The sequence below is a fragment of the Lutra lutra genome, chromosome 12, assembly GCF_902655055.1.
Source record: "Lutra lutra chromosome 12, mLutLut1.2, whole genome shotgun sequence".
NCBI lineage: Eukaryota > Metazoa > Chordata > Mammalia > Carnivora > Mustelidae > Lutra > Lutra lutra.
In genome coordinates, this window is record NC_062289.1 from 93,358,028 (window position 1) to 93,384,247 (window position 26,220).

Genomic DNA, 26,220 nt, shown 5'->3' on the forward strand with positions numbered 1-26,220 from the left:
GTTCCTCGCTACCTCCCCTCGCGCTTCGCCGCCCCTCGGTCTTCCCTTCCTCAGCCTTTCCCTCTGCCACCCCCACCTCCTCCCCAGCGCGCGCTGAGCAGCTGAGCCCGGGGGCGGGGGGAGGGGGCGCGTGCCGCGGGCGCGGGGGAGGGGCGGGCCGGCGCGCGCCGCGCCCAGGGCTCGCGGGGACCCGGGGGGCGCGTGCCGCGGCGCCGGGCGAGGCGCGGGGCGCGGGGCGGCGCGGCGGGGCCCCTCCCCCCTGCAGCCTGGCGCGCGCCGGCCGGGCCGCACCGCTGCGGGCTCCGCGCGCGCGGGCCATGTCCGCCTTCTGCCTGGGCTTGGCCGGCCGCGCTTCAGCACCCGCCGAGCCGGACAGCGCCTGCTGCATGGAGCTGCCCGCCGCGGCCGCGGACGCAGTCGGGAGTCCAGCCGCCGCCGCCGCCGCCCTCATCTCCCTCCCGGGGGGCCCCGGGGAGCTGGAACTGGCGTTAGAGGAGGAGCTGGCGCTGCTGGCGGCCGGGGAAAGGCCGTCCGACCCCGGGGAGCATTCTCAGGCCGAGGTCGGGCCTCCGGCCGAGGGGTCCGGACTGCAGCCGCCACCCGCCCAGGATCCCGAGCTGCTGTCGGTTATCCGGCAAAAGGAGAAGGATCTGGTGTTGGCGGCCCGGCTGGGCAAGGCGTTGCTCGAGAGGAACCAGGACATGAGCCGGCAGTACGAGCAGATGCACAAGGAGCTGACAGACAAGCTGGAGGTGAGGACGTCCCTCGTGGGATGGGTGGGAAGCAGGGAGAGCCCGCCCGGCAGCTTCGGGAGCCACTCACCCACCCCACTCCTTCCTTGCTCTCGCTACCTCAACAGAAAATCACCTGAGGGGAGGGGTAGGCTAGAGGGTTTTCAGTTATCAGACCAGGGCAACATTGAATCCACCTGACTTCAGCAAACGGGTCCATGCACAGCCCCAGCCCCGCTGTGGGCCATTCTATATATGTACTGTACACTGCATCTAAAATAGAGCTTACAGTATGACTAATTTATACAGCGCTGAGGTGATGTCTGCACACAGAGAAATGAGGAAGTCGGGAAGCATTTAAAATATGCTCCAGGTTTTCAGAGTAGTTAATCTCTAATCAGGGTGTTAGTCTAAAGCCTTCCAGTTTTGGCGTTAAGGCCTCCAGATGCCCTTGTCTTAACTTCCCGGCAGCTCAGAGTTGTGGGAAACAAGTGCCCCTAAAGGAGCTTTATATAGCCTTCAAATACTCAGGGATTAGGAAATGTGGTTCCATTGCAGAAATCAGGCAAGGCTGGGCTCAGCATGTGACCGTTGGTAGTGGATTTAATTTGGACCTCGGCATTTCTGTGTATTTTGTATTTAAACAGTATTCTGTGTTCCAGGCCTCATGCATGCAAAATTCCATGGCGAAATGCAATCTCCCAGAACCGTATTACTTTAAGTGTTATAAATACCTCTTAAAGTGTCTGTAAGATTTCTGCCAATTCTCTGGACCAAAGTCTTTCTCAGAGCTATGCCTGTTCTTTCCCATTACTGGAAAAGGGCCTTGAAAGTGGTATGGAATGCCAGCCTTTCTAAATTAAAGAGAGTTCTTTTTAAAAGGAGGTGGGGGGGCATTCTGGCGGTGGAATTTTTGTCTGCCTGTGCCTTTACTATTGTTTCCCAGTTCGGTGGCAACCAGTTCTTTTTATTCTTAGTTACAAGAGAATAGTACAGTCCTGAATAAGGTCTGAAATTGACCCTAGTCTGATATCTTTGCTACTGGTTGAACAGTCAGAATGTAGATTCAGAAACTTTTCAGTAATAAGATTTAAGTGTGTTTGTGGTCTAGCGACATATCAAAAGTAAATCGGGGAAAAAAGGAAACCAGTGAGTGCCCTGTAGTTCAGTTGGCCTGTTAACTAGGTCTGCCAGTCGATGAACCCCTGAGATATCTCTCTGAAAAGTGGTTTTGTGAAACCTATAAGTAGACTGCCAAAAAGCAATCCAATGAATTGAATTGTTTAATTTTCACTTGAAGTAGAGGTCTAGAAATAAAAGGGTGCTTTTTTTGAAAATGGGATTTGGTTACATGACTCTATATAAGAATACTACTGTAGAGATTTATACTTGTGATTTGAAATTCCTTCAGTGAGGGACTTGATTGAAGAGACTGCTAATTTGAAAGGAACATCATATCAGTCAGTTTGATTACTGATAGATTTCAGAGTAATCCTGAGTGTGCAATTACACACATCCTGGGTTCCATGTTCAATGAAAGAAAAAGATTTTAAAATTGTGTAATAAGATTCTGTTGTAAAAGAGTAAACTACCTTTAACTTTTTGCTATTGACCAGACAGTAATAAATCATTTAAATCTCTTAAACTAGTTTATAAAATCTTTATTCCTCAACAGATTACCATATGAACACTAGTGTTAAAAATTTATTCTAATTTCTGGAGGTTGTGGTTGCACCACATTGTGAATGTACTTAACACTACTCAACTGTACACTTACAAATGGTTATAATGGTAAAGTTTATGTTATGTATACTTTTTAAACAAAATTTTTTTTAAGATTTTATTTATTTATTTGACAGATCACAAGTAGGCAGAGAGGTGGGCAGAGAGAGAGGGGGAAGCAGGCTCCCTGCTGAGCAGAGAGCCTGATGCAGGGCTCAATCCCAAGACCCTGGGATCATGACCTAAGCAGAAGGCAGAGGCTTTAACCCACTGAGCCACCCAGGCACCCCTAAAATGTTTATTTTTAAAAAGCTAAATATTAATCATTACTGAGGATGAGTATTGGAGGGTTCAGTTTTACTATTTCTTCAAAGTACGTTTGAAGATTATCATTAAGAATTTTTAGTTTTTTCAAGAAGTACATTTAAAAATATTTCATGAAGATATAGTCATTAGGTCCTTGTTTTAATTAGGTCCTTCTTTTAATTCTTGTTAATTGACTGAAACCTAATAGAAAACGATTTCATTTGATACTTGCAAGTGAATTTTCCTCACAGTATATTTTTTAAGCAGCCTAGATTTTAGAATGTCTGTTTAGACAAAATACTGTCTAAAGTTTAATACCACCACTCTGCTATATTTTCAATTACATATTTAAGAGTAGAGGACTTGCCCTTTAAAAAGCATTTGTAATTTTCTAGAAATTGTCAGTGGAGTCAAACACATTTTCTCCTGTGAGTGAAAGATTAACACATGAGTGGACTCTGAGACAATGTTGGCTTGATTGTTAAATAATGAGATTGGTCTTGTTTTATTCCCCTCTCTTCCCTTACTACTTCAAAATTAGCACCTTTCTAACTTCAGGACCAACAAGCCATTGTCAAGACTTTTTTCCTACCTATTCATTAGTTAATATTGAATACCTTCCCAATTCTGTGTGCCAAACCTAAGCCTTTGTTTTGTCATTTAAAACATAAAGTCTTGATTTTATACTGCTCTCTCATTTAAAGGCACAGTATTTAAAGTCTTTAATGTTTTAAAGGATAACAATTTTTTTTAGCTGTATATCTCAGGTTAAAATGAAGATTAATTTGAAAGACTGGAAGATTTGGTCATCTTTTTCCCACCCTTTAATTGACTATATTGTATTTTATTCATTCACTGAATTATGTTTTCATATGCTTGGAGTTCTAAAATTTTTTTTTTTTTTTTTTCAGATTTTATTTCATTTCTTCTTGGGCCGCCTTGGTGGCTCAGCCAGTTAAGTGTCTGCCATAACTGCCATAAAGTGTCAGGTCATAATCCCAGGGTCCTGGGATCAAGACCCACATCAGGCTCCTTGCTCCACAGTGATCCTGCTTCTCTCACTGCCTGCTGTTCCTTTCTCTCTCTGACAAATAAATATATAAAATCTTAAAAAATATATAAAGGGGGGCGCCTGGGTGGCTCAGTGGGTTAAGCCGCTGCCTTCGGCTCAGGTCATGATCCCAGGTCCTGGGTTCGAGCCCCACATCGGGCTTTCTGCTCAGCAGGGAGCCTGCTTCCTCCTCTCTCTCTGCCTGCCTCTCTGCTTACTTGTGATTTCTCTCTGTCAAATAAATAAATAAAATCTTTAAAAAATATATATATATATATAAAGGTTTATTTATTTATTTATTTATTTATTTATTTATTTATTTTTTAAGATTTTATTTATTCATTTGACAGAGAGAGATCACAAGCAGGCAGAGAGGCAGGCAGAGAGAGAGGAAGAAGCAGGCTTCTGAGCAGAGAGCCCGATGCGGGGCTCGATCCCAGGACCCTGAGATCATGACCTGAGCCGAAGGCAGCGGCTTAACCCGCTGAGCCACCCAGGCGCCCCATAAAGGTTTATTTATTTTAAGGAGAGAAAGGAGAGAGAGCAGGGTCGGGGGGGCGGTGTGCAGAGGGAGCGAGAATGCTGAAGCAGACTCCCTGCTGAGCCAGAGCCAAATGTGGGGTTTGATCTAGGACCCTGAGATGGTGACCTGAGCCGAAATCAGGAGTCAGCGGCTTAACTGATTGAGCCACCCAGGCGCCCCTTAAGGTTTTATTTTTTAGGTAATCTCTATGCTCACTCTGGGTCTCAAACTCACAACCCAAGACCAGGAGTCCCATACTTCACCAACTGAGCCAACCAGACACCTGTAAAGTTATTTTTTTAAGATTTATTTATGTATTTTTGGGATGCCTGGGTGGCTCATTTGGTTGGACGACTGCCTTCGGCTCGGGTCATGATCCCAGAGTCCCAGGATCGAGTCCCGCATCAGGCTCCCAGCTCCATGGGGAGTCTGCTTCTCCCTCTGACCTTCTCCTCACTCATGCTCTCTCTCACTGTCTCTCTTTCAAATAAATGAATAAAATCTTTAAAAAAAAAAAGATTTATTTATGTATTTTAGAGAGAATGAGGAGTGAGGGGGCACAGGCAAGGAAGAGGAAGAGAGAATCCCAAGCAGACTCCTGGCTGAACCTGGAGCTCTATGCAGGACTCCCATCATCTCGGACCCTGAGATCAGACCCCAGTCAAAACCAAGGCTCCCACACTTAACTGACTGCACCATCTAGGTGCCCCACTCCTAAAGTTATTTTTTAAACTGTATTTCTTCTGGAGGCACCTGGGTGGCTTAGTCTCTTAAGCACTGGACTCTTGATCTCATCTCAGGTCTTGATTTCTGGGTGGTGAGTTCAGGCCCTATGACTGGGCTCCATGCTGGGGGTGGAGCCTACTTTAAAAAAAAAAGTCTGCATCTACAGTGAGCCCTTTTGCTTTTTTTTTTTAATTAAAAGATTTAATTTATTTAAGAGAGAGAGAGAAGTAGTGAGATAGAGCATAAGCAGGGAGGAGAGGGAGAAGCAGGCTCCCTGCTGAGCAGGGAGCCCAATGTGGGGGCTCGATTCCAGGACCACTGGGATCATGACCTGAACTGAAAGCAGAGGCTTAACCAACTGAGCCACCCAGGCACCCCTGCCCTTTTGCTTTTAAATCTTCTACCCCCTAGGTCCTTAGTTTTTTCCCAAAATATGAACTAAGACAGTAACTTGCATTTATTTATATACTTTTTTCTTCATAAATTAAATATTTAGTTTTCCAAAACCTTTTTAACATACAAGATCCCCTTTTTTCCTATTCTAGCTGAGAATGAATTTTCTCTTACTGCAAAGGTAGTCTTTTCCCTCAGCTACATTTTCTTCTCCCTTCCTTAGGCCAATTCTCATTATTTTAGTACAGTGTTTTTAAAGGGCCAAACAAGTAAAGTGAAAATAATCACATAATAAGAGTCACTAATAGATTTGGAGAGGCAACGCAGAGGTCCTTGTATTCAGTGCTTGGTCCACTTAAAAATTAGTACTTTTTCATTGTATATCCTAAACGTAGGAGAATGGTGGTTTTTTTTTATTCTTTGCAGAAATCCCAATTTCTGTAACAACCAATTTTAGATGGGCTAATGATATTAACTTTCATTTTTTCGGGGATTTCAATAAATTTTTATTTTTTATTTTTTTTATTTTTTTTAAGATTTTATTTATTTATTTGACAGACAGAGATCGCAAAGTAGGCAGAGAGGCAGGCAGAGAGAGAGAGGAGGAAGCAGTCTCCCTGCTGAGCAGAGAGCCGGATGTGGGGCTCGATCCCAGAACCCTGAGATCATGACCTGAGTTGAAGGCAGAGGCTTTAACCCACTGAGCCACCCAGGCGCCCAATAAATTTTTATTTTTTTAAGAATGGTTTCAGGTTTACAGAAAACATAGAAAGATAGTACAGTAAGTTTCCATATGCTACAAACCCAGTTTCCCCTGTTATTAACATATTATGGTAAACTTGCCATAATGAAAAAAATCAATGCTGATATGTTGTTAACTAAACTCAGTTTATTCAGATTTCCTTAGGCTTTACCTTTTTTTTTTTTTCTTTTCCAGGATCCCATCCTGAATACATTGCATTTAGTTTTTCGTAGTATCCTCTTTGCTGTAACACTTTCTTAGACTTTTCTTGTTTTCGATGACCTTGACAGTTTTGATGTTAACTTTCCTTCTTTTGTTTATTGAGGTATAGTTAAGGCATAATGTAACATTATTAGTTTCAGGTATAGATATTAACTTTTAAAATAACACATAACAAAATAAATATATTAAATGAATAACAGAACAACCCCTTACCTCCTCATGTCCCAATATGCTGCCTAGAGTTTACTGGTTAATTTCACTTAGTTGAAAATACAATTCTAGGAAACCTTTCTTTGAGTGAACAAAGGGATAAATTCTGTATGTTCATTAATAGGAAAGTCTTGATTGATTTTTTTCAGTGTTCCAGGAAACCTGAATTAGGAAGTTTGTCACATGACCAGGGAACTCTAAGGACAGAATAGACTGATCAGCACCACCTGTCTCAAACCCTCCCCCAACTCCAAGTGGATTGGATTGTTTTAGTTGCTTGGTTGGGCTGTTCGCTAACAGCTGTTTGCTGAATATTTTTAAGTCTCTCTGTTCTTTTAGAACACAAGCCTAATTTATCTGGCCTCTCAGTAACACTGTGATTACTGAGTTCTTGCTGTTGCCTTCTGCTCGATCTTTTTCATTTTGGAAAAACTGAATAAAACCAAGTATCACAATTTTAGGATTGCAATTAGCATTTGTTTCTGCATTTCATCTTTCTGAAGTCTCTACGGTGACTAAAACATTTTCATTTTTGGAGTTTGGCAATGTTGAGGGAAGCATAGAGCAGAAAGTTCTCATGCTGATGAGAAGTCCCTCCCTTGTCCTTCTTTTCCCTGCATGCTCCAAACGGAGGCTGTATAAAATATAACTATAATGTGACTTTTTCAACAAATACAGTAGAATGATTATATCCAAGTGAATTATCTCCCAGAAGTGGTCAACCTGGGAGGCCATATATTGATTTCAGTAAAAATTGCCTTTGCTAATGTGATCAGAATTTTCATTTCAGATCACTGGTTTTATCTTTTTGGCATATTATTTTGACTGCTTTGTGATGGCATGTTTTCATCTTTTGGGGATAAATTCGACTTTAAGAAACATCAGGTCATTTAGAGCAAAAGAGGAGAATAAAATGACAGGACGAAATGGAGTGATCTCTTTTCTAGACACATATTAGATGTGAAGTAACAGACTGATTTTCATTTTCATGTTTAAGTATACACTGGCCTTAAGGCTTTCCAAAAGAAGCATTCCAAAAAATATTCAAAGAGTGAGAATTTGGATAGAATAAGAGCATACCTTCCCAAGTAGAAAAGATGACTGACTACTCTGAAGAAGATTCAGATGCTCATCTTAGCTTGTTGAAACAATCAGAATGCTTGATATCAACCTTCAGTGCATCAGAATTTCCTGTAGAGCCAATATAGATAGGCAGATAGATGCATGTCTAGGCTTCATCTCATTCTTGACAAATCACAGCCTTTGGGATTCAGGTCCAGGAGGGTATATTTACAACAATTATATCAGAGCTTTTCTGAGAGCCCCCCAAATTGAGGACCATTGCTTTAACTTCTTTTTAATATACTGTGGGGTATAGACTTCGCTTTCTTGTACATAGTATGCTTTTTAAGTAGAGCGTACTTGGCTCTGTAAAGAGACATCCGTATTTGTCTCACAGAAACAAAAAGATACTCTTACTTCCTTCAAAAGAATCCTTTTTTATTGAGCTGCTACTTCAAGCCATCTGTATTTTTACTGCATACCATTTGTCACACACAACTTTCTACTTTTACCAGTCTCTCCCACTAGAATGAAAGCTCTGTAAACGCAAGGACCCTGTCTGTTTTACTTTTCATTGTGTCCCCAGCACAGTGGCTGACCCATAGTAGGTAGTTAAGAATGAATGGATGGATCAGAAATAAATATGCAGGGCTAATGGGCCATGATTTAAAGCAGATCTGAAGCTGAACTTGCTTGATATCAAAATATAATACCTTATATCACAACAAATATTTACTGAATTGTGATTTAGAGCACTAATGGAGTCCAATGACTTAAACACAAATCCCAGCTCTTTCTTTTACTGGTATTGACCTTGAGCTTGTTACTTGACCTCTTATCTTCTGTTACCTCATTTGTAAGAAAAGGTGGTTAATCTGAAGGATCTCTGGAGTTCTTTCCATCTCTGAAAATTCCTTGATTCTAAGTGCCTGGTATTATGCCAAGCATAATAGATGATTCTAAAAGAAGCCTTAAGGACTCTCTTAAGTTGTTTAAATGTATAGTTCACCAGTTAATTGGATGACTTGTTCAATTTCAACTGAACTCCTAAGTCCACAATCCATTCTCAAGAATGAGAATAAACTTAGTAATATTAAGCATTTTAAAGAGGAATGGCATTCTCTTTGTGAAGCCAGCGCCGTCCCTACTTTGCAAGAAAGGAATGTTTTTGTAGCTGTGAAATAGGCAACTTTTCCCATGTGGCAGGGTGTTTTGTTGTGCTGACTGGCTGGGAAAAAGAAAAGTTAGGAAAGTGTGAGAAGAGAAAAAAGCAAAAGGCTGTGAATTTTGAACAGTTTTTAAATCCTCTTCACTTCTCACCTAGCACTTAGAACAAGAGAAACACGAACTGAGAAGACGATTTGAGAACCGAGAAGGGGAATGGGAAGGGCGTGTGTCAGAGCTGGAGAGTGACGTGAAACAGCTTCAGGATGAGTTGGAGAGGCAGCAGGTTCATCTGCGGGAAGCAGATCGAGAAAAAACACGGGCCGTCCAGGAATTATCAGAACAGAACCAGAGGTTATTGGATCAACTCAGCAGGGTAAGTCACAAGTTAAGAATTTATGGTACAGAAATACTGAAAGTTGAAATCAGTGTGATGTCAGTCATACATATGGTAAGAGGAGTTCTGATTTTTGTTGCCTTTTTGGCTGATATCAACAAGTTAAATATTTTTCACCTATAGAACTTTAGCTGTGTGAACTGGGAGTCAGGAGCCAAAATCCCTTACCTGCCATTAGTTAGCTATAAGACTTTGACAAACACTTAACTTGGGAGTTTTTTCGTTTTTAAAATGGAAGAATTGTGCCTAATGATATCTGACATTCCAGAAAGCTCTAAAAGTCTATGATTCCTTACCTAGAGAAAGTCTGTCATGGGTAAAATTATGTTAATGCATTTAGTTCAAATATTAAATGGTACTATCCTTAAACTGAAAAGCTTAGGGAAAATTACTAGAGCTAAAGGTTTTCATTGATGTTACATTTGTGAACATATGTTTCTTCATATTATTTAAATGTGAAAGGAGGTATATGCATATCTATGTTTAAAACTTGTTCTTTTTATTTAATATTAAGTAAAAATTCTTTACTTGTATCTTTATAGGGTGGTGTCATGGAAGTATTAATTAAGTAACCAAGGTCAAGACTATGAAATTATTGCGAGGAAGGAGTTTGAGGGCTGAATAGGTAGAAATCTAATTTAAATATAGAACATACCTTTTTAACAAATGTAGGAATGTTGTTAATGCCCTAGTCTTTAAATCCACCTACTTTTGAAAATTAAGAGCTGGATTTATAATGTACTTCAGTCCTTCTTATGTGTTGAAAATAAAACTATTAACTCTTCAGTTATCAGAAGAAAAATGAACTTCTAGTCTGATTTTATCCCATAGGTCTGCTTAGTTCTTTGGAAAAGAACTTAGCTAGAGCAGCACATGAAAATACTTGGCATTTCCACTAATTCAGTGGGTAATACCCTGTGAAGTTATTTCATTAGTTTGTCATAGTTGCTTCTCATGGGTACCTTCATGTCTCACTGGGAAGTGTGAGGTAAATGCTACCACTAGCGAAAGGAAGAAGAGGTAGAGGAGAGAATGAAGGTGGGGAAGAGAGGAGGGAGACAGGTAAGGAAGAAGGAAGGGAAAAAAAAGATGCCTAATAACTTGGAAAGTAGCTAGTTGCAGGAAATATGAGCTTGTGCGAAAGGTGAGAATCCGGATGATAAGTAGAGCTAAAGATCTTGCCTGTGGGCTTCCCATCTAGGGGATTACATCATCATTTGATTGGCTGGGAGGGAAGAGTTGGACAGTTCCTCAAGTCATTTCAAGGCCAGTTCAGTAACAACATTTCTGACTCCGTTCTAAAACCTTTTGCAACCACTGGGAAAGGATTTTGTAAGATTTTTTAGGTTTTGAGTCTTCATTCATTATTCATGAAAGATGAAACTAACTGGATACACCTAGCCAGATTTATTTATTTGTTCAACAGCATTGACTTAATACTTATTCTGAGCAAGTGTTTCTTATGGATCCCTATGCAAGGAATACAGCAAACCAGAACAATTAAAGGGAAAATTATTTCTTGGGAGTAAGTTCATGTTACAAAATAATGTCAGCAGAAACAAACTCAGTTCTGCTCTCTGATCTGGGGAAAGACAGGTAGCCAAGAGAGATGAAGGGAGAAAGCAGATACTAACATGACACGGTGAAAGAGCAAAGAACTTGGAATTTACATGCATGTTGAATCTTAACTCTGCTTCTCATTGACTTGCTTGTGCCTCACTTTCCTTACTTATAAAATGAGGGTAAAAATCTGTACCTTATACAAATATTGTTGAGATGAAAGTAAGATAATGTGTTTATATTATGCTGCACTCTATGAAGGTAAGGATTTCAATGTTGATGGTTGTTTCAGTAAAGCAGTATCTTTAGAGTTGAGCTTCCTTTGCCTAATTTTTCTGTAGGAAATCCTGACAAGCTGTTCCCAAAAGGGCGTAATTTCCATTAGATCTAGATTCTTGTTATCCTTTCTGGCCTTGAATATAGGCCCTTGGTGAGTTTTGTGGCTTTTTCCCTTTCTCTTTTTAAGCAGGACAAGCCCCTGGGGTTTACATCAGCAGCCAGTTTAGATTGTATTTTAGCATTTTATTAACTGGGCACTCAGAAACCAGAGGAGTTGAGTATTTTGAAGTGAATTAAGATTCTCCTTGGACAAGATAACCAGGAGAGATGTAGTAGAAGGCCAGGCTTTGTTACAGTGTATATAACATGTCTTTATAAACATGAAACGTATAATATCTAAGGTGTAATACAATATTTCTGTGATGCTTCTGTCCAAGGTTTTTTTTTTTTTTTAAGTTTATTTATTTTTTTAGTAATCATACGCAATGCAGGGCTCAAACTCATGACCCCGAGATCAAGAGCTACATGTTCTTTAGACTGAGCCTGCCAAGCACCCCCAAAGTATTTTTAAGTATATTTCTTTTGCCACCATGGCCTCCAAGTTTTTTTTTTTTTAAACAGCTCTATTGAGATAGAACGCACATACCATAACATTTACTTTTTAAAGGTATAAAATTCACTTGATTTTAGTGTATTTAGAGTTGTGCAACCATCACCACTATTTAATTATAGAACATTTCTCCCCCTGCCAAAGAATAAAATCCTATACCCATTAGTAGTCACTCTCTATTCCTCCTAACCTCCTACCCCATGCCCTGACCCCTGATAACCACTCTGTTTCTATGGATTTGCCTGTTCTGGACATTTCATATAAATGAAATCATACATATGAGATTCTTTGTGACTGGCTTCTTTCCCTTAGCATGATGTTTCAAGGTTTATCTGCATTGTAGCATATATTAATATCTTATTTTTATGGCTGAAGAATATTCCATTCTATGGATATAACACATTTTGCTTATTCATTAGTTGATGGACATTTGGGTTGTTTCCACTTTTTGACTATTATGAATAAGGTTACCATAAACATTCATGTACAAGTTTTTATGTGACCAGGGTTTTTTTTTTTTAAATATTTAATTTATTTATTTGACACAGAGAGAGGGAGAATAGGCGGGGAGAGGGGGGCAGCAGAGGGAGAGCAAGAAGTAGGCTCCCCACGGTGCAGGGAGCCCCATGTAGGGCTCGATCCCAGATCCCTGGGATCATGCCCTGAGCCAAAGGCTGACACACAGCTGACTGAACCACTCAGGCGCCCAGACCAAGCTTCTTTTTAGCTCTAAAATAAGATGCTGTGTGTGTGTGTGTGTATTCATTATTATGGATAGATATAGATATAGATATAGATATAGATATAGATATATACTCCCATGAGCTTCTGGATTCTTATCATGAAGGAAGAAGAGATAGGTATTCGAATTTTATAGCTGGGAAAACTCGAGGGACAGAAAGACACATGGCTTGTTTAAGGCTTTTCTGATTTAAGACTTACGGTCCTTCTGCCTCATTTTCACATTTCTGAGGCCGCAGTTAAGGTCACAGGTTTTGGAGCCAGACAGCCCTGGGCCAAACACCAACTCTGCTGTTTACTAGCTGGGTGAACATGGGCAAGTTTTTTCCACCTTTCTTAAGCTTAGTTTCCTCCTTTGTAAAATAGAAACAAACAATTACTACTATTGCCTGATAGTGTTAGGAGGATTAAATGAGATAATATATGTAAAACTCTGACCACAGTGCCTGGCATATTGTAAGTGCTCAGTAAATGGTAGCCATGATTTATAATTATCATGTCTTCTTCACGTAGAAGGGAATTCTGCATCTAGTCAAACACTGGAACTCTAACTTGATGGCAGAAGAATCTGGAGTGTTCCAATTTTAGTTCCTGAAAATGTTTTGTCTTGCAGTTAAATCTCTACTCAGAACTATTTGAGTAAAAATGATCCTTCCAGGAGTTGAGTCAGATTCATTCTATGGCATCTCATATCCCCTGGACACTGCTTCATATACTCTGGGGATACCATTATTCCAGTTCATTTGTTCATTTGGACAAAACGCCCTCTAAATTCTCTTCTAGCTTCTAAGATTCTGTGAGTCTCATTTTTGTGGAACTCAGGCTGACATATTTGGAGAAAGTGTAGTTCACTTTCTGAGTTAGAAAGTAATACCACGATGGCATTGACAGGGTTTAAAGGGGGCATGTTAGACACCTAACATCCTACCTCAAAAGAAGAAAGAATACAGTGGGCCTTGCTTTCAGGAAGTGAAGAGGAGAGACATGAGCCATGCTTGTCGCCTAAGAAGAATATTTTCATGTAAACCTTAGAGGGGAGGTTTTTTGAGAATCCTTCTAATACCTAATACAGTACTTTTTACTAGCATTGCAGCAGAATCCTCCAGTGCCCCCAGATGATTTTCTTCCCAATAGCAGCAGCAAAGATAACAGAGTGTTCTGATCAGTGTTAAAGTGTTCTAAAGTGATCATTCACTAATTTAACCTGTTACAGTTTATACCACAGTTCAGGCACTGTGGAAACTTCTTAGAGCTTGCATGTAGGACAACAAGTCAAAATAGTGATTTGAACAATGTAGAAATAGTCTGATTCATAATAATAATGATATCAGTAATAAGCTTCTTTAGCCTTTTCAGCCTTCGGAAGCAGTTGACATAAGATATTTTCAAAATGAATCTCAGTAGTATTAGAAACTTCAGTAAGAGATAAGTCATTTCCACAGGTTATACTAATAAAACTGCTCACATGTCCTTGTTAAACACTAAGTTTAGACTTGAGCACTTGTTGACCAAAGCATAGGAAAAATGATTGATTTCATCTTAAAAAAAAAAGGGGGGAGGATTTAAAATTGCTTAGGGGCTACTGAAGTTTTCCTTCCCAGAAATACAGAGTTTTAGAATTTGTCGGAAGCGGCTAGGAAATTTTCTTACACTTTTCCTCTGCAGTCTTATTCATGAAATATTGTCTGTACCTTTTCTCCCCGCTCCTTCCCTCACCCATAAACCTACCAACAGAAGAACCATATGCTTAATCGTAATCCCATTTTCTCTACAAGGGGTCAGGGCTTCGGACTGCAGGACTGAATATACCCTGTCTTAGTGACTGTTTATTATGGCTGGGTTATAATTTTTGAATAATTATATAGATTTTTGCATTTTCCATTTAAAAAACCATGACAGGCTGCCTGGGTGGCTCAGTCGGTTGAGCATCTGCCTTTGGGTCAGGTCAAGATCTCAGGGTTCTGGGATCGAGCCCCCCCTGCTCCACGGGGAGTCTGCTTCTCCCTCTTCTTCCGCCCCTCCCCCTGCTTGTGCTTGCGCGTGCTCTGTCTCTGATAAATAAATAAAATCTTTTAAAAAAGATAAAAAACCATGACATACTTGAAGCACACAGAAAACTGCAGAGAATAATACAAATCCAGCTTTGTAAAATGTTAACATTTTTGTCATATTCAGATTTTTTAAAGAGATAAAATGTAACTGATAACATTTGATGATCCCGTGTCTTCTCCATTTTTCCATTTACTTTTCTTCCTATTCATATGTTTATATCATACACACGCACACATGTGTGTGCATGCATATAAACATGTATTCCATTATGTATACTATATCCATTAACAATGTGTAATAATTTTTCCACGTTTCAAGCATTTAATAAATGCCAGCACCGTATTCATATCATTCTTTACCTCTTTCTTTTGGTTCAAGGTTGTGTTTTAGGGATTCACCTATATTAATAAACACAGTTCCAGCTCATTTATTTCAGTCACTTATTATTTGATTGTGCAAATACAGTACAATATAGTTTTCATACTTTTGTTGATAAACGTTTAAGTTTTTCCCGATTTTTAATTATTTCACACTTTCCTATAGTATATAGGAATATGTATAAGTATATGACTATTCTGGTACCTTTCCTTCTTCTGCACATATATTTGAGTTACTCTGGTAAATCTAGGAGTGGAATTGTTGGGTCCAAGAGTAAAGACCTCTCCAGCTTCATGAGATATTGCCAAATGACTCTCCAAAATTGTACAAATTTACATTCTTACCTAGCAGTGTGTGTGAGTGCCAGTGTGTGTGGTAGTCCACATCTTCACCAACTCTTGCTTACTGCCCAGTTTTAAAAATCAGTCACTTGTATGTGAAATGGAATTTTACTGTTGCGGGGTTTTTTAAATCTTTATTGTTTGAATTTTTATTTCATGAATTGCTCGTGAGGTTGGGCATCTTTGTGCTTATGTTTATTGTGAATCACCTGTTGGTATCCTTCACCTATTTTCTTATTGGTGCGTAAGTGTGTTTTTACAGGTGCTTGATACAGTTATATTTTCACTTTGTTTATGGAGTCTTTTACTAAACAGAAGTGTGTCCTATAGTGAAGTCAAATTTATTAATCATTTTCTTTATGATTTCTTCTTTTGTGTTCTGCTTTATTTTCTGTTTTCCAAGTCATCAAGATATTTTCTCACGTTAATTACAAAAACTTCAGGCTTTTTACATTTGGATCTTTATCTAGAGCTTAACTTTGTAGTGTGATATGACATAGAAATACAGGTATATTTTCTATATGGGTTACTGTCGCAACACTGTTTATTTCCCCATGGATTTCTAATGCTATATGGATTTTTTTAATAAAAAAAAATCCCAACATCTATTCTTGACTGAAGAGCCAAGATAACTTAAAAATTTTAGAAAGTTGTAGAAAGCTGTATTTGTTTGCTGGGCTGCTATAACAAAGTACCACAGACTGGGTGGCTTAAACAAAGGAAATGTATTGTCCCACCGTTCTGGAGGCTGGAAGTCCAAAATCAAGGTGTTGTAAGAGTTGATTCCTTTCTAGAGCTATGGAGAAAGGAGCTGTTCCAGATCTTGCTCCTTGGCTTGTAGATGGCTGTCTTCTCCTTGGGGCTTGTGTCTCTTTCCCCCATACTTAACTCTCTGTTCCCAAATTTCCTCTCTTTATAAGAACAACATATTGGATTGCAGCCCAGCCTAATAACTGCATTTTAATTCGATTACTACTCTAAAGATTTTGTCTCCAAAAGGTACACATTCTGAGAAGTAGGTAGGGAAGGCTTCTCCCTGAGGAGATTAACATTTGAGGTGGGACCTGCAGAGTGAAGAATCAGCCACAGAAGAGATGGGAGAACGCATTCTTTGATGGATGCTGTTAGATTGTAAACTCTTGGGGAAAAGGGACTGTGGTCTGGCTATACACATCTGGCTTGTTTATTTTTGTAAATAGGTATCTGGCGGAGTGAGCATCCAATAAAAGATAGTTGTTTTTTTGTTAAATGACAAGCTAACATACCTAATAAAGAGATGTTTAGAACTATAACTTTCCGAAAAATATGCTGCCTCTCCGTGCCCTCTGTGGAAAAGTACTCTTGGCTGTTTCAGATGCATTCTTAGGCTATATGTGTGCTGTTTGGAAACCAGTGGGCAAAGAGACCATGGACGTCAACAGTGTGACAGGCAAGCTGTTGATAATGGTGACTCAGGTGCCTAGAGATCAAGTGTTGTCTTCATAGATACTCCTTCTGCATAAAAACCCAATCTTCCATAAATTGAGAAGAATGACTACAGAATGGACAGAGTTGTTTTTTTTTTTTTTTAAAGATTTTATTTATTTATTTGACAGAGAGATCACAAGTAGATGGAGAGGCAGGCAGAGAGAGAGAGAGAGAGGGAAGCAGGCTCCCTGCTGAGCAGAGAGCCCGATGCGGGACTCGATCCCAGGACCCTGAGATCATGACCTGAGCCGAAGGCAGCGGCTTAACCCACTGAGCCACCCAGGCGCCCAGAATGGACAGAGTTTTGTGTAGTTTTTTAAAGGTTTTATTTATTTATTTGACAGCACAATCAAGGGGAGCTGCAGAGGGAGAAGGAGAAGCATGCTCCCCCCTGAGCAGGGAGCCTGACATGGGACTCAATCCCAGGACCCAGGGATCATGCCTTGAGCTTAAGGCAGATGCTTACCCAACGAGCCATGCAGGCACCCTTAGAACATTTGTGTATTGACTTAAAGCCTGCAAGTTTTTTCGTGTTTGTGCTGTGGTTTCGCCAGTGGTCTTTATGTTCATCAGTTTCTGAGTGACTGGCCCTGTGGTCTTCTGACCTTGCTGATGGAGATGGAAATCAGCATTTTAGCTTTTACCAAAAAACTTTGTTGTCTCCTGGGAGGATTAGCCATTATTTGGGTTTGGGTATCATTATGGCTCCCCTTCTCCCTTGCTGGGTTCATACACTCTGGACAAAAAAAAGTCACTGCCTCCAACTATCTTGTCATCTTATCTATTCTTAGACCCCAAGATGGTCTGTAGTGTGGAGGAGTCAGAGGTTTCCCTTAGAAAGCTGATAGTGAGTGCTTTTGAACAGTCTCATGAGGATGTATAGTTAGTTCTCTGTGTGCCCTGGGTACTAAACTCTTGAGAATTCACCTTAAAAGTCATTAGTTTGTGGGCTGGATGGCTCAGTCGGTTATGCATCTGACTCTTGATTTCCTCTCAGTTGATGATCTCAGAGTCATGAGACCGAACCCTACGTTGGGCTCTGCACTCAGTAGAGTCTGCTTGAGATTCTCTCTCTCCTTCTCCCTCTGTCTCTCCCCTCTGCTCTCATTTGCTCTCCTCTCTCTCTCTCAAAAAAAAAAAAAAAAAAATCATTATTTTCCCCCTTCTTGTTTCAGCATCATGCTATATTTTAGCTTTTATTTTCACAGGCCCTTCCCTATTAGTCCTTTTACCTGCAGCTCTGTAAGTTTCTCTAACAGATCTCTCTCTCCTTCCTCACAACCAGAGCTGTGGTCATGTGCCTAGTCACTATGATTTCAGGTATTACTAGTTGTGCCAAAGGGAGAAGCTATATTGGGGGCAGTATACAAAAAGAGCTGTTCCAAAAGGCGTATGAAACCAAAAAAGATTATTATTACAGAATCACAGATAGGGAAGGGGATAAAAAGAATTTAACAAGAAGTTAGGCCTAGTGTAAGGCCAAGAGAAATCAAAGCCTGCATTTTAAACTGGAAGGGCTTAGGCCAAGAGATATCTGGCGTGATAATCTGAAGATTGGTGGCCAGGATGTTAAAATGAGGGAAAAAGATTTACTTGTAGTTCAGGTGAAACCAGGCAGTTTGAAATCTATGTCTATTAAAATTTTGAACCCAGTGAGGTATTCTTTCCTGAATCATGGTTTCTCTAGCTAGGATAAGCGTGGCTTCTTCTTCTTCTTTTTTTTTTTTTTTTTTTTTAAGATTTTTGTTTATTTATTTGATAGAGAGAGAGATCACAAGTAGGCAGAGAGATGGGCGGAGAGAGAGGGGAAGCAGGCTCCCTGCCAAGCAGAGAGCTCGATGCGGGGCTCGATCCCAGGACCCTGGGATTATGACCTGAGCCGAAGGCAAAGGCTTAACCTACTGAGCCACCCAGGCGCCCCCAGACTTATCATATATAAGCAGCAAAACTAGAAAGAAAACTGAGGTAATTTTTTTTTAAAAGATTTTATTTATTTATTTCACAGAGAGAGATCACAAGTAGGCAGAGAGGCAGGCAGAGAGAGAGATAGAGGAGGAAGCAGGTTCTCTGCTGAGCAGAGAGCCCGATGCGGGGCTCGATCCCAGGACCCTGAGATCATGACCTGAACCGAAGGCAGAGGCTTAACCCACTAAGCCACCCAGGTGCCCCCAGACTTATCATATATAAGCAGCAAAACTAGAAAGAAAACTGAGGTAATTTTTAATCACAAAATTGAGGATAATGGCTGCCTGAGGAGTGAAGGGGGAGAAGGTTGTCATCATGGAAAGGTGCTTGGGAAGGAGGCCTCTGGGATATCCTACTTCTTGGCATTGGTGGTAATTAAATGGATGTTTGCTTGACAATTCCTTATTAAGTGGTGCATGTTTGTTTTATGTAACTGTTTTTATATTAATTTGGTAATAAAAAGAAAAAGTCATTCAACAAATATTTATGGTGTGTACCTGCAATGTATGACAGCACTGTTCTGTATGAAGCACTGTTTGGTGAAGAAGTTAAATTCCCTGTTTTAAAATAATGTAGGAGGTTAACGGTAAAGAAAGAAATACATAAATAATACAAATCAATAAGTAGTAAGTGCTATACATAAAATATAACCAGGTAAGGGAGAGAAAGTAACAACTGTAAGGACAACTGCATTTTGGAAAGGGTTGTCGAGAAGGAGACTTTAAAGAGGTGAGGTTTGCACAGACACCTGATAGATATAAAGGAGGGCAAGAATATTCCAGGCATTTAAAAGCCTAAGAATGGGGGCATCTGGGTGGCTCAGTTGGTTAAGCGATTGCCTTCAGCTCAGGTTATGAACCTGGAGTCCCAGGATCGAGTCCCACATCGGGCTCCCTGCTCAGCAGGGAATCTGCTTCTCCCTCTGACCTCTTTCCTCTCATGCTCTCCCTCTCTCTCAAATAAAAAAAAGAAAAGAAAAGAAAAGAAAAAGCCTAGGAATGAATGGAAAGCAGGTTGATGTGACTGGGTCATGGTTAGCTTGGGAAGAATGAAGGAGATGAGGTCAGAGGAACAGTCAGCTGCCAGATTATACAGGGCTTTACTAAGCCATGATACAGATTTGGGATTTTATTCAGTATGCTTCGAAGCTAGTGATCTGGTTTTGGCAGGGGAGCATCATGACCTGATTGATAACTGTTTTTATTTTTATTTTTTAAAAGATTTTATTTTTCTATTTGACACAGAGAGAGGATCACAAGTAGGCAGAGAGGCAGGCAGAGAGAGAGAGGGAAGCAGGCTCCCTGCCGCGCAGAGAGCCTGATGCGGGACTTGATCCCAGGACCCTGAGATCATGACCTGAGTTGAAGGCAGAGGCTTAACCCACTGAGCCACCCAGGCACCCTGAGAACTGTTTTTAAAAGATGGTATTAGCGGGCACCTGGGTGGCTCAGTGGGTTAAGCCGCTGCCTTCGGCTCAGGTCATGATCTCAGGGTCCTGGGATCGAGTCCCGCATCGGGCTCTCTGCTCGGCAGGTAGCCTGCTTCCCTCCCTCTCTCTGCCTGCCTCTCTGTCTACTTGTGATCTCTCTCTGTCAAATAAATAAATAAAATCTTTAAAAAAAAAAAAAAAGATGGTATTAGCTGCTGTGGGAGAATGGATTGTAGGGGTGAAACATGGAGATCATTGAAGGGACTCTCCAAGGGGAGAGTTGACAGTAGGTTATGGATGTGGAGAGAAGGGTTAGACTGGGTGTATGTTCTGAAGGTAGAACCAACAAGACTTGTTAATGGGGTGAGTAAATGTGAGAAAGGGAGTAAAGAAAGGAAAATTTTAAATGACTCCTAGGTGTTTGTGTCAAGCTACCAGAGGAGTAGTGGCGTGATTAACATATTCACTTGAGAGACCAGAGACTGGAGGAGGGGTAGATTGGAATATAAAGCCAAATAATTGTTTTTGGACTAGTAAATTGGAGCTACCTTTAAAGATCCATGTTAGTTTCACATTAGTAGAAAAAAAATGGAATTCTGTCATATTGAGGTGAAATTTTGAGTGAAGTCTCCCATCTGAGCTCTCTAAGTACCCAAGATTCGGTTCTGGTACCTTTTGTTAGGTTGTTACCTAAGAATTGACTTAATCAGGGCCCCTTGGGTAGCTCAGTCAGTTAAGCAGCTGCCTTCAGTTCAGGTCATGATCCCAGGGTCCTGAGACTGAGCCCCAAATTGGGCTCCCAGCTCAGCGGGGAGTCTGCTTCTCCCTCTGCCTGCTGCTCCCTCCACTCATTCTCTCACTTTCTCATTCTCTCTCTTTCAAATAAAAAAGAAATAAAATCTTAAAAAAAAAAAAAAGAATTGACTCAATCAGCGTGGCTGGAGCTGTATTCTGATGATTGCCCACTCCCCCTCCCTGCCCTCTGTGATACCTTCTCTCCTTCTCACCCACCCCCACACTCTAAGCTCCCAGAAGAGCCACTCTTACTGAGTTGGTGTCTGAGGTGACACATGTGGGAGGAAGTTGGTGCAAACAGGTGCTTTGTCTGTTTCCTGCTTGTTGAGAGCTGTATTCCTCAGTCTGCCTCTAACATCGTCCCCACACACGAAGAATACAGTGTGTGCATTCTAGCTGGAGCTAATCTTCCCTGAAAAGACTAATTTTCCTCTGAAGAGTAAACAGATCCCTGTTCTTTAAACAGCTCATTTGGGATTCGCAGCTCTGCATCTGGCACACTTCTTGAAGCAAATTTCTTACTGGTTTCCTTCTCAGGGTTAAAGGCTTTTAAATAGTTGCCATTAGTGTCACAGTCGCTCTGCTGCTGGTGGGTGACATGTAGTCATCCTTGCTTCTAGAGTCCTTTACTGTAAACAGCTGCTCATCAAAAGTAGTTTTAATTCCTGAATATGCTTTTGTACCATTTGAGGTAGTATTTTGAGCTGTATTTTTTCTTAATATTTTATTTATTTATTTGTCAGAGAAAGAGAGCACACAAGTAGGGGGAGTGGTAGGCGGTGGGGGTGGGTGGGAGCGGGAAGCAGACTCACTGCTGAGCAGGGAGCCGATGCAGGACTCAATCCCAAGACCCTAGGATTATGACCTGAGCAGAAGGCACACACTTAACCAACTGAGCCACCCAGTCGTCCCACTTGTTTCCTTCTTAAAGTCCACCTTATTTACAGGTTTTTGTTTAAAAAGACTTGGTAGTTTTTAATCAGGCTATCCCTGAAAGATGTTAGGAAAACAAGATTATTTCCCAACCTAATAACAGTAATTTAAATTTCCAAATGACATTCATTCATGGTACTTACTCTGATAGGAAGTAGTGCTAATTATTCTTTATTTGACAAATAAGGAAACTAAGGATCAGAGGTTTAGTGACATTGCCCAATGCCTACACTGGTTGCAGGTTAACCACTGGCTTGAAGATAGGTTTTTGTACATTTTCAAGGATAGGTAATTGATCAGAAATAAAAACCTCCTCACATGTATTTCCATCTCCTTGACTTAATTTTTAGTTGATATTTGCTGGGTATTATTGTCTTGTATGCTCTTAACTTCAGAGTCACTGAGTAAAGTGAATCCAAAGGTTGAGATTGACTTTTAGCCATTTCTGTTATGTCAAGGGTGTACTAAAAGGACTGAAATCGGGGCCCCTGGGTGGCTCAGTGGGTTAAAGCCTCTGCATTCAGCTCAGGTCATGATCCCAGGTCCTGGGATCAAGCCCCGCATCGGGCTCTCTGCTCAGCAGGGAGCCTGCTTCCTCCCCTCTCTCTCTCTGCCTGCCTCTCTGCCTACTTGTGATCTCTCTCTCTCTCTCTGTCAAATAAATAAAATCTTTAAAAGAAAAAAAAATAATTAAAAAAAAATAAAAGGACTGAAATGATCTGTTGAGAGTATCACTTCAGCTAGAGCAGAAAAGGGGCTTTTCTGCATCTAGGAGCTCTGCACTATGAAGACAGCATTTCCAGCTTTTTCCAGATTGGTACTATTGCTAATTAGTAGGTTAAACACATTAGGGTGGTAATTGCTTATTCTTTCAGCATATGGGTGTTTTTATTAGTGGATTCATGTCTTAATTATTTGAACCTATTCTTAATTATTTACCAAAGAGAGAGCCATGCCTGATTCTGGAGTCTTTAGTTTGGTTGTATTATTTACAATTGTATCTAGTTCTGATTATCTTTTTCAAAAGAGGAAAGCCTAGAATTTAGGCGTATTCTCTAAATTTGGCAGGTTGCAAGGCCCAAAATTCAGATAAATCACTGTAGGGGTAGATCTTTTTTTTTTTTTTTTTTAAGATTTTATTTATTTATTTGAAGAGAGAGAGAGATCACAAGTAGGCAGAGAGGGCAGGCAGAGAGAGAGGAGGAAGCAGGCTCCCCACCAAGCAGACAGCCCGATGTGGGGCTCAATCCCAGGATCCCGAGACCATGACCTGAGCAGAAGGCAGAGGCTTACCCCCGTGAGCCATCCAGGTGCCCCCTTCTTAATGTTCCTAGATTTGAATTAATACAATGGCAGTCAGCCTTTTTTTGACATTGAATCTCGATTCCCTTCTCCTCTATAGACAGCTTAGTGTGTCATATTGGAACTAGAGCAGTTGAGCTGACCCTGTCTGATGTGGGGCAGGTGGGGCCTTTAGATTTTTATGCCTGGCAAATGGGTTGCAGGTGGCAAGAAGATTGGACTGATTGGCAAAGAAAAAAAATTTGGCAGCAAACTATTCACTCTTTTGTTACCTGTGCTGGTTAACCCATGGTTTTGGCCCCTAAGTAGTATTGCCTTGAAAAATGAAATATCTGTATTCAGTGAGTAAACCTAATCTGCAGAAAAGCAGGTCATGTTTTGACTCTGATAGCATCTTCTGCATTGCTCTTCACTGGAGTCCAGGACAGTAATCCAATTCTCGCCATAATTTCCAGAACCAAAAAAGAACTTCTAGTCTAGCTGGACCAGTGGTTTATAAAATGTTTGCTTTTCAGAGATTCTGCAAATTTGATTATTTTTAAGGATTTATAACACTTTGAAGAACCATTACCAAAACAGATACCAATAACTCTCTTGAAATAGATGATGCTACGTTTTATATATGAAAGGTATTTGGTACCTCCGTTTGCGCTGCCGGCTTAACTTGCCTTTGTGGAGACAATGGACAAGACATCCTTGTCCATCTTTCATATGCTGTTGCAAGGTGAGCTGTGTAAAAACTGGTAGCATCTGTAGCGACTTCACTGGATGAATAAGTTTTTAGTACTTTTAAATCAAAATGAAATCCACATTATATAAAGCTGCCAGTCAGCCTTATTGTCTTATTTTAAATTGTTTTTAAAAAGCCTCATTGTTCTTACTGAGTTTAAAAATTATTTACATTTAAATTTATAAAATATCTAATATTAATAAAAGATTACCTTTATCTATATCTGTTTATTGAGGCTTCTCATAAGATTTCATATGGAAAAGAGTTCTGCAAAAAGAAAACCCCCCAAAAAACCTGAAACCAAAAAAACCCACATAATTTGGAAAACTACTGTTTTGTTTTGTGTTTTTTTTTAAGATTTATTTATTTTAGGGAAAGGTGGGTAAGGGAGAAGGAGAGAGAAACTTAAGCCCTGGGCCCAACTTGGGGCTCGATCTCATGACCATGAGATCATGACTTGAGCCAAAATCAAGAGTCAGACACTTAAGTGACTGAGGAACCAGTACCCCAACACATACACCATTTTGTTCCAGAGAAGCTGTTGTGTTTTTTTGTACTAAGGTAAGATTTCTGATAATCACAGATTTGGCTAAATTCCTGCAATGCTATGACTTAATCCAGAATCATCAAAAGTTTTTAAAGTGGGTTTATTTTTTAGATTATCTTGGAGTTAGATAGACCCATTCATGGTTGTATTAGGTAGGATAACACTATTGTAAAAGATAAACCACAAGATTTCAATGGCTTTACATAATAGAGATAAAAATAATAATAGAAATTTATTTCTCATTCCTATGAAGTCCTGTTTTATGTTCCTGTTAACACAAGGAAAAATATAACATCATGTTTTAATGGGAAGAATTGGCTTGGAAAATAAGACCTCAGTTCTAGCCCATGCTCTGTCACTTTCTGACCTTAGATAAATCCTCACTCTGGGTCTCAGTTTTTGAGTCAGTAAAACAAGGGGATTGAACTAGATGTTTCTTTCATTCTCCAAATGTCTACAAGTATGTATGATCTCTGTTAAAAACAGGATTCTTGGGTGCTTGGGTGGCTCAGTGGGTTAAAGCCTCTGCCTTCGGCTCAGGTCATGATCCCAGGGTCCTAGGATTGAGCCCCACATCGGGCTCTCTCTGCTGAACAGAGAGTCCGTTTCCCCCTCTCTCTCTGCCTGCCTCTCTGCCTACTTGTAATCTCTGTCCCTCAAATAAATTTTAAAAAAACAAACAAACAGGATTCTTAGGGGGACATTCTCGTATGGTATGTTATGAGTCTAGTAGCTTTGTAATGCTTTCTTCTTTACATACAGAACCTATCCATCCTTCTCTCGGAACAGGGGCAGCTTCCCCCCCCCCCACCAAAATTCAGTACCCCTATATAATGAGAACTAGAGAGAGGCTGAGATGTTTCGTGCTGCAATGAAATTTATTTTCCATTTCAGTCATGACACATAAGGTACTTTCCCTGTACACGACTGCTGTTGTGGGCAGTGAGGAGATGTTTGCTTGCTTTTCCTGTTTAAAAATTATGCAGCATAGTACTGAGGTTTTAAGAGGCTGACATTCCCCACCCTCTATAAATAAGTCAGATTTTCCACATTGCCCTAGTATTATCAGTTGCACTCAGTGCTGCATGTTTGTCATTTGCAGAACTGGGAGAATTCCCCCTACACATATCCCTCGTCATCAGTTGCTAGGTTACAGCTTTTTACATTGTCCCAGCCTGGTGATGTTGCTATAGATACCAGTTATTCCTCCTCTTATGACACGGTTCTGGTCAAGCTCAGAGTGCAGGCAAGACGTAACTGTGATGTCAGAGATGTTTTAGCATCTAGCTTTCCCTCGACATTAATGATAAAGGTCTAAGTAACGGATATCAATTCTATGTCTTCTAACATATGAATTAGAGGAATGAGGTATTAGCCGAATCCTGGACATGCTCCATCTCTTAGGAGCTTTTTTCCATTATTATTTTACAAAAGTAAGACTAACATTATGAACTATGCATGAGAAACCTGCCGTACTGTGTCCAGTGCATGTTCCACATCAGCAGGCTGCCTCTTCTGGAGAGGGTTAGCCATGGAATGTAATCATGATTTTTGACATTGCCCTCAAAGGTTAGGGGCATTTGGGAATGATATTTGTCAAACTCCATTTATCTAAATGATGATGACTGTGGTCTAAATTTTATTGCCATTTAATATCACACATGCTTTTATTTGTTTTTCTTCTATGGTTTTTTTTTTAAGATTTTATTTATTGATTTGTCATGGAGAGAGAGAGAGAGAGAGAGACTTTGAGTGCACAAGCGGAGGGAGTGACAAGCAGAGGGAGAAGCAGGCTCTCCACTGAGCAAGGAGCCCGATGCGGGACTCAGTCCCAGAACCTGA

General features: G+C 40.5%; 1 protein-coding gene across 5 annotated transcripts in view; it reads left to right on the plus strand.

Annotated features, from left to right (window-relative positions):
* The first annotated feature begins 200 nt into the window (after nucleotides 1-200).
* Nucleotides 201-26,220, plus strand: part of BICDL1 (BICD family like cargo adaptor 1) — a 102,836-nt gene continuing 76,816 nt past the window's right edge. For 3 of the 5 annotated variants that reach the window (XM_047696811.1, XM_047696808.1, XM_047696810.1), the window contains exons 1-2: nucleotides 202-752; nucleotides 9,013-9,228. In XM_047696811.1, coding sequence (XP_047552767.1) covers nucleotides 318-752; nucleotides 9,013-9,228 — 651 coding nt within the window. In that variant the 5' untranslated portion in view covers nucleotides 202-317. Of the gene's footprint in view, nucleotides 753-9,012; nucleotides 9,229-26,220 lie in introns of all 5 variants that reach the window. The other 2 variants (XM_047696807.1, XM_047696812.1) reach the window with 2 other exon arrangements.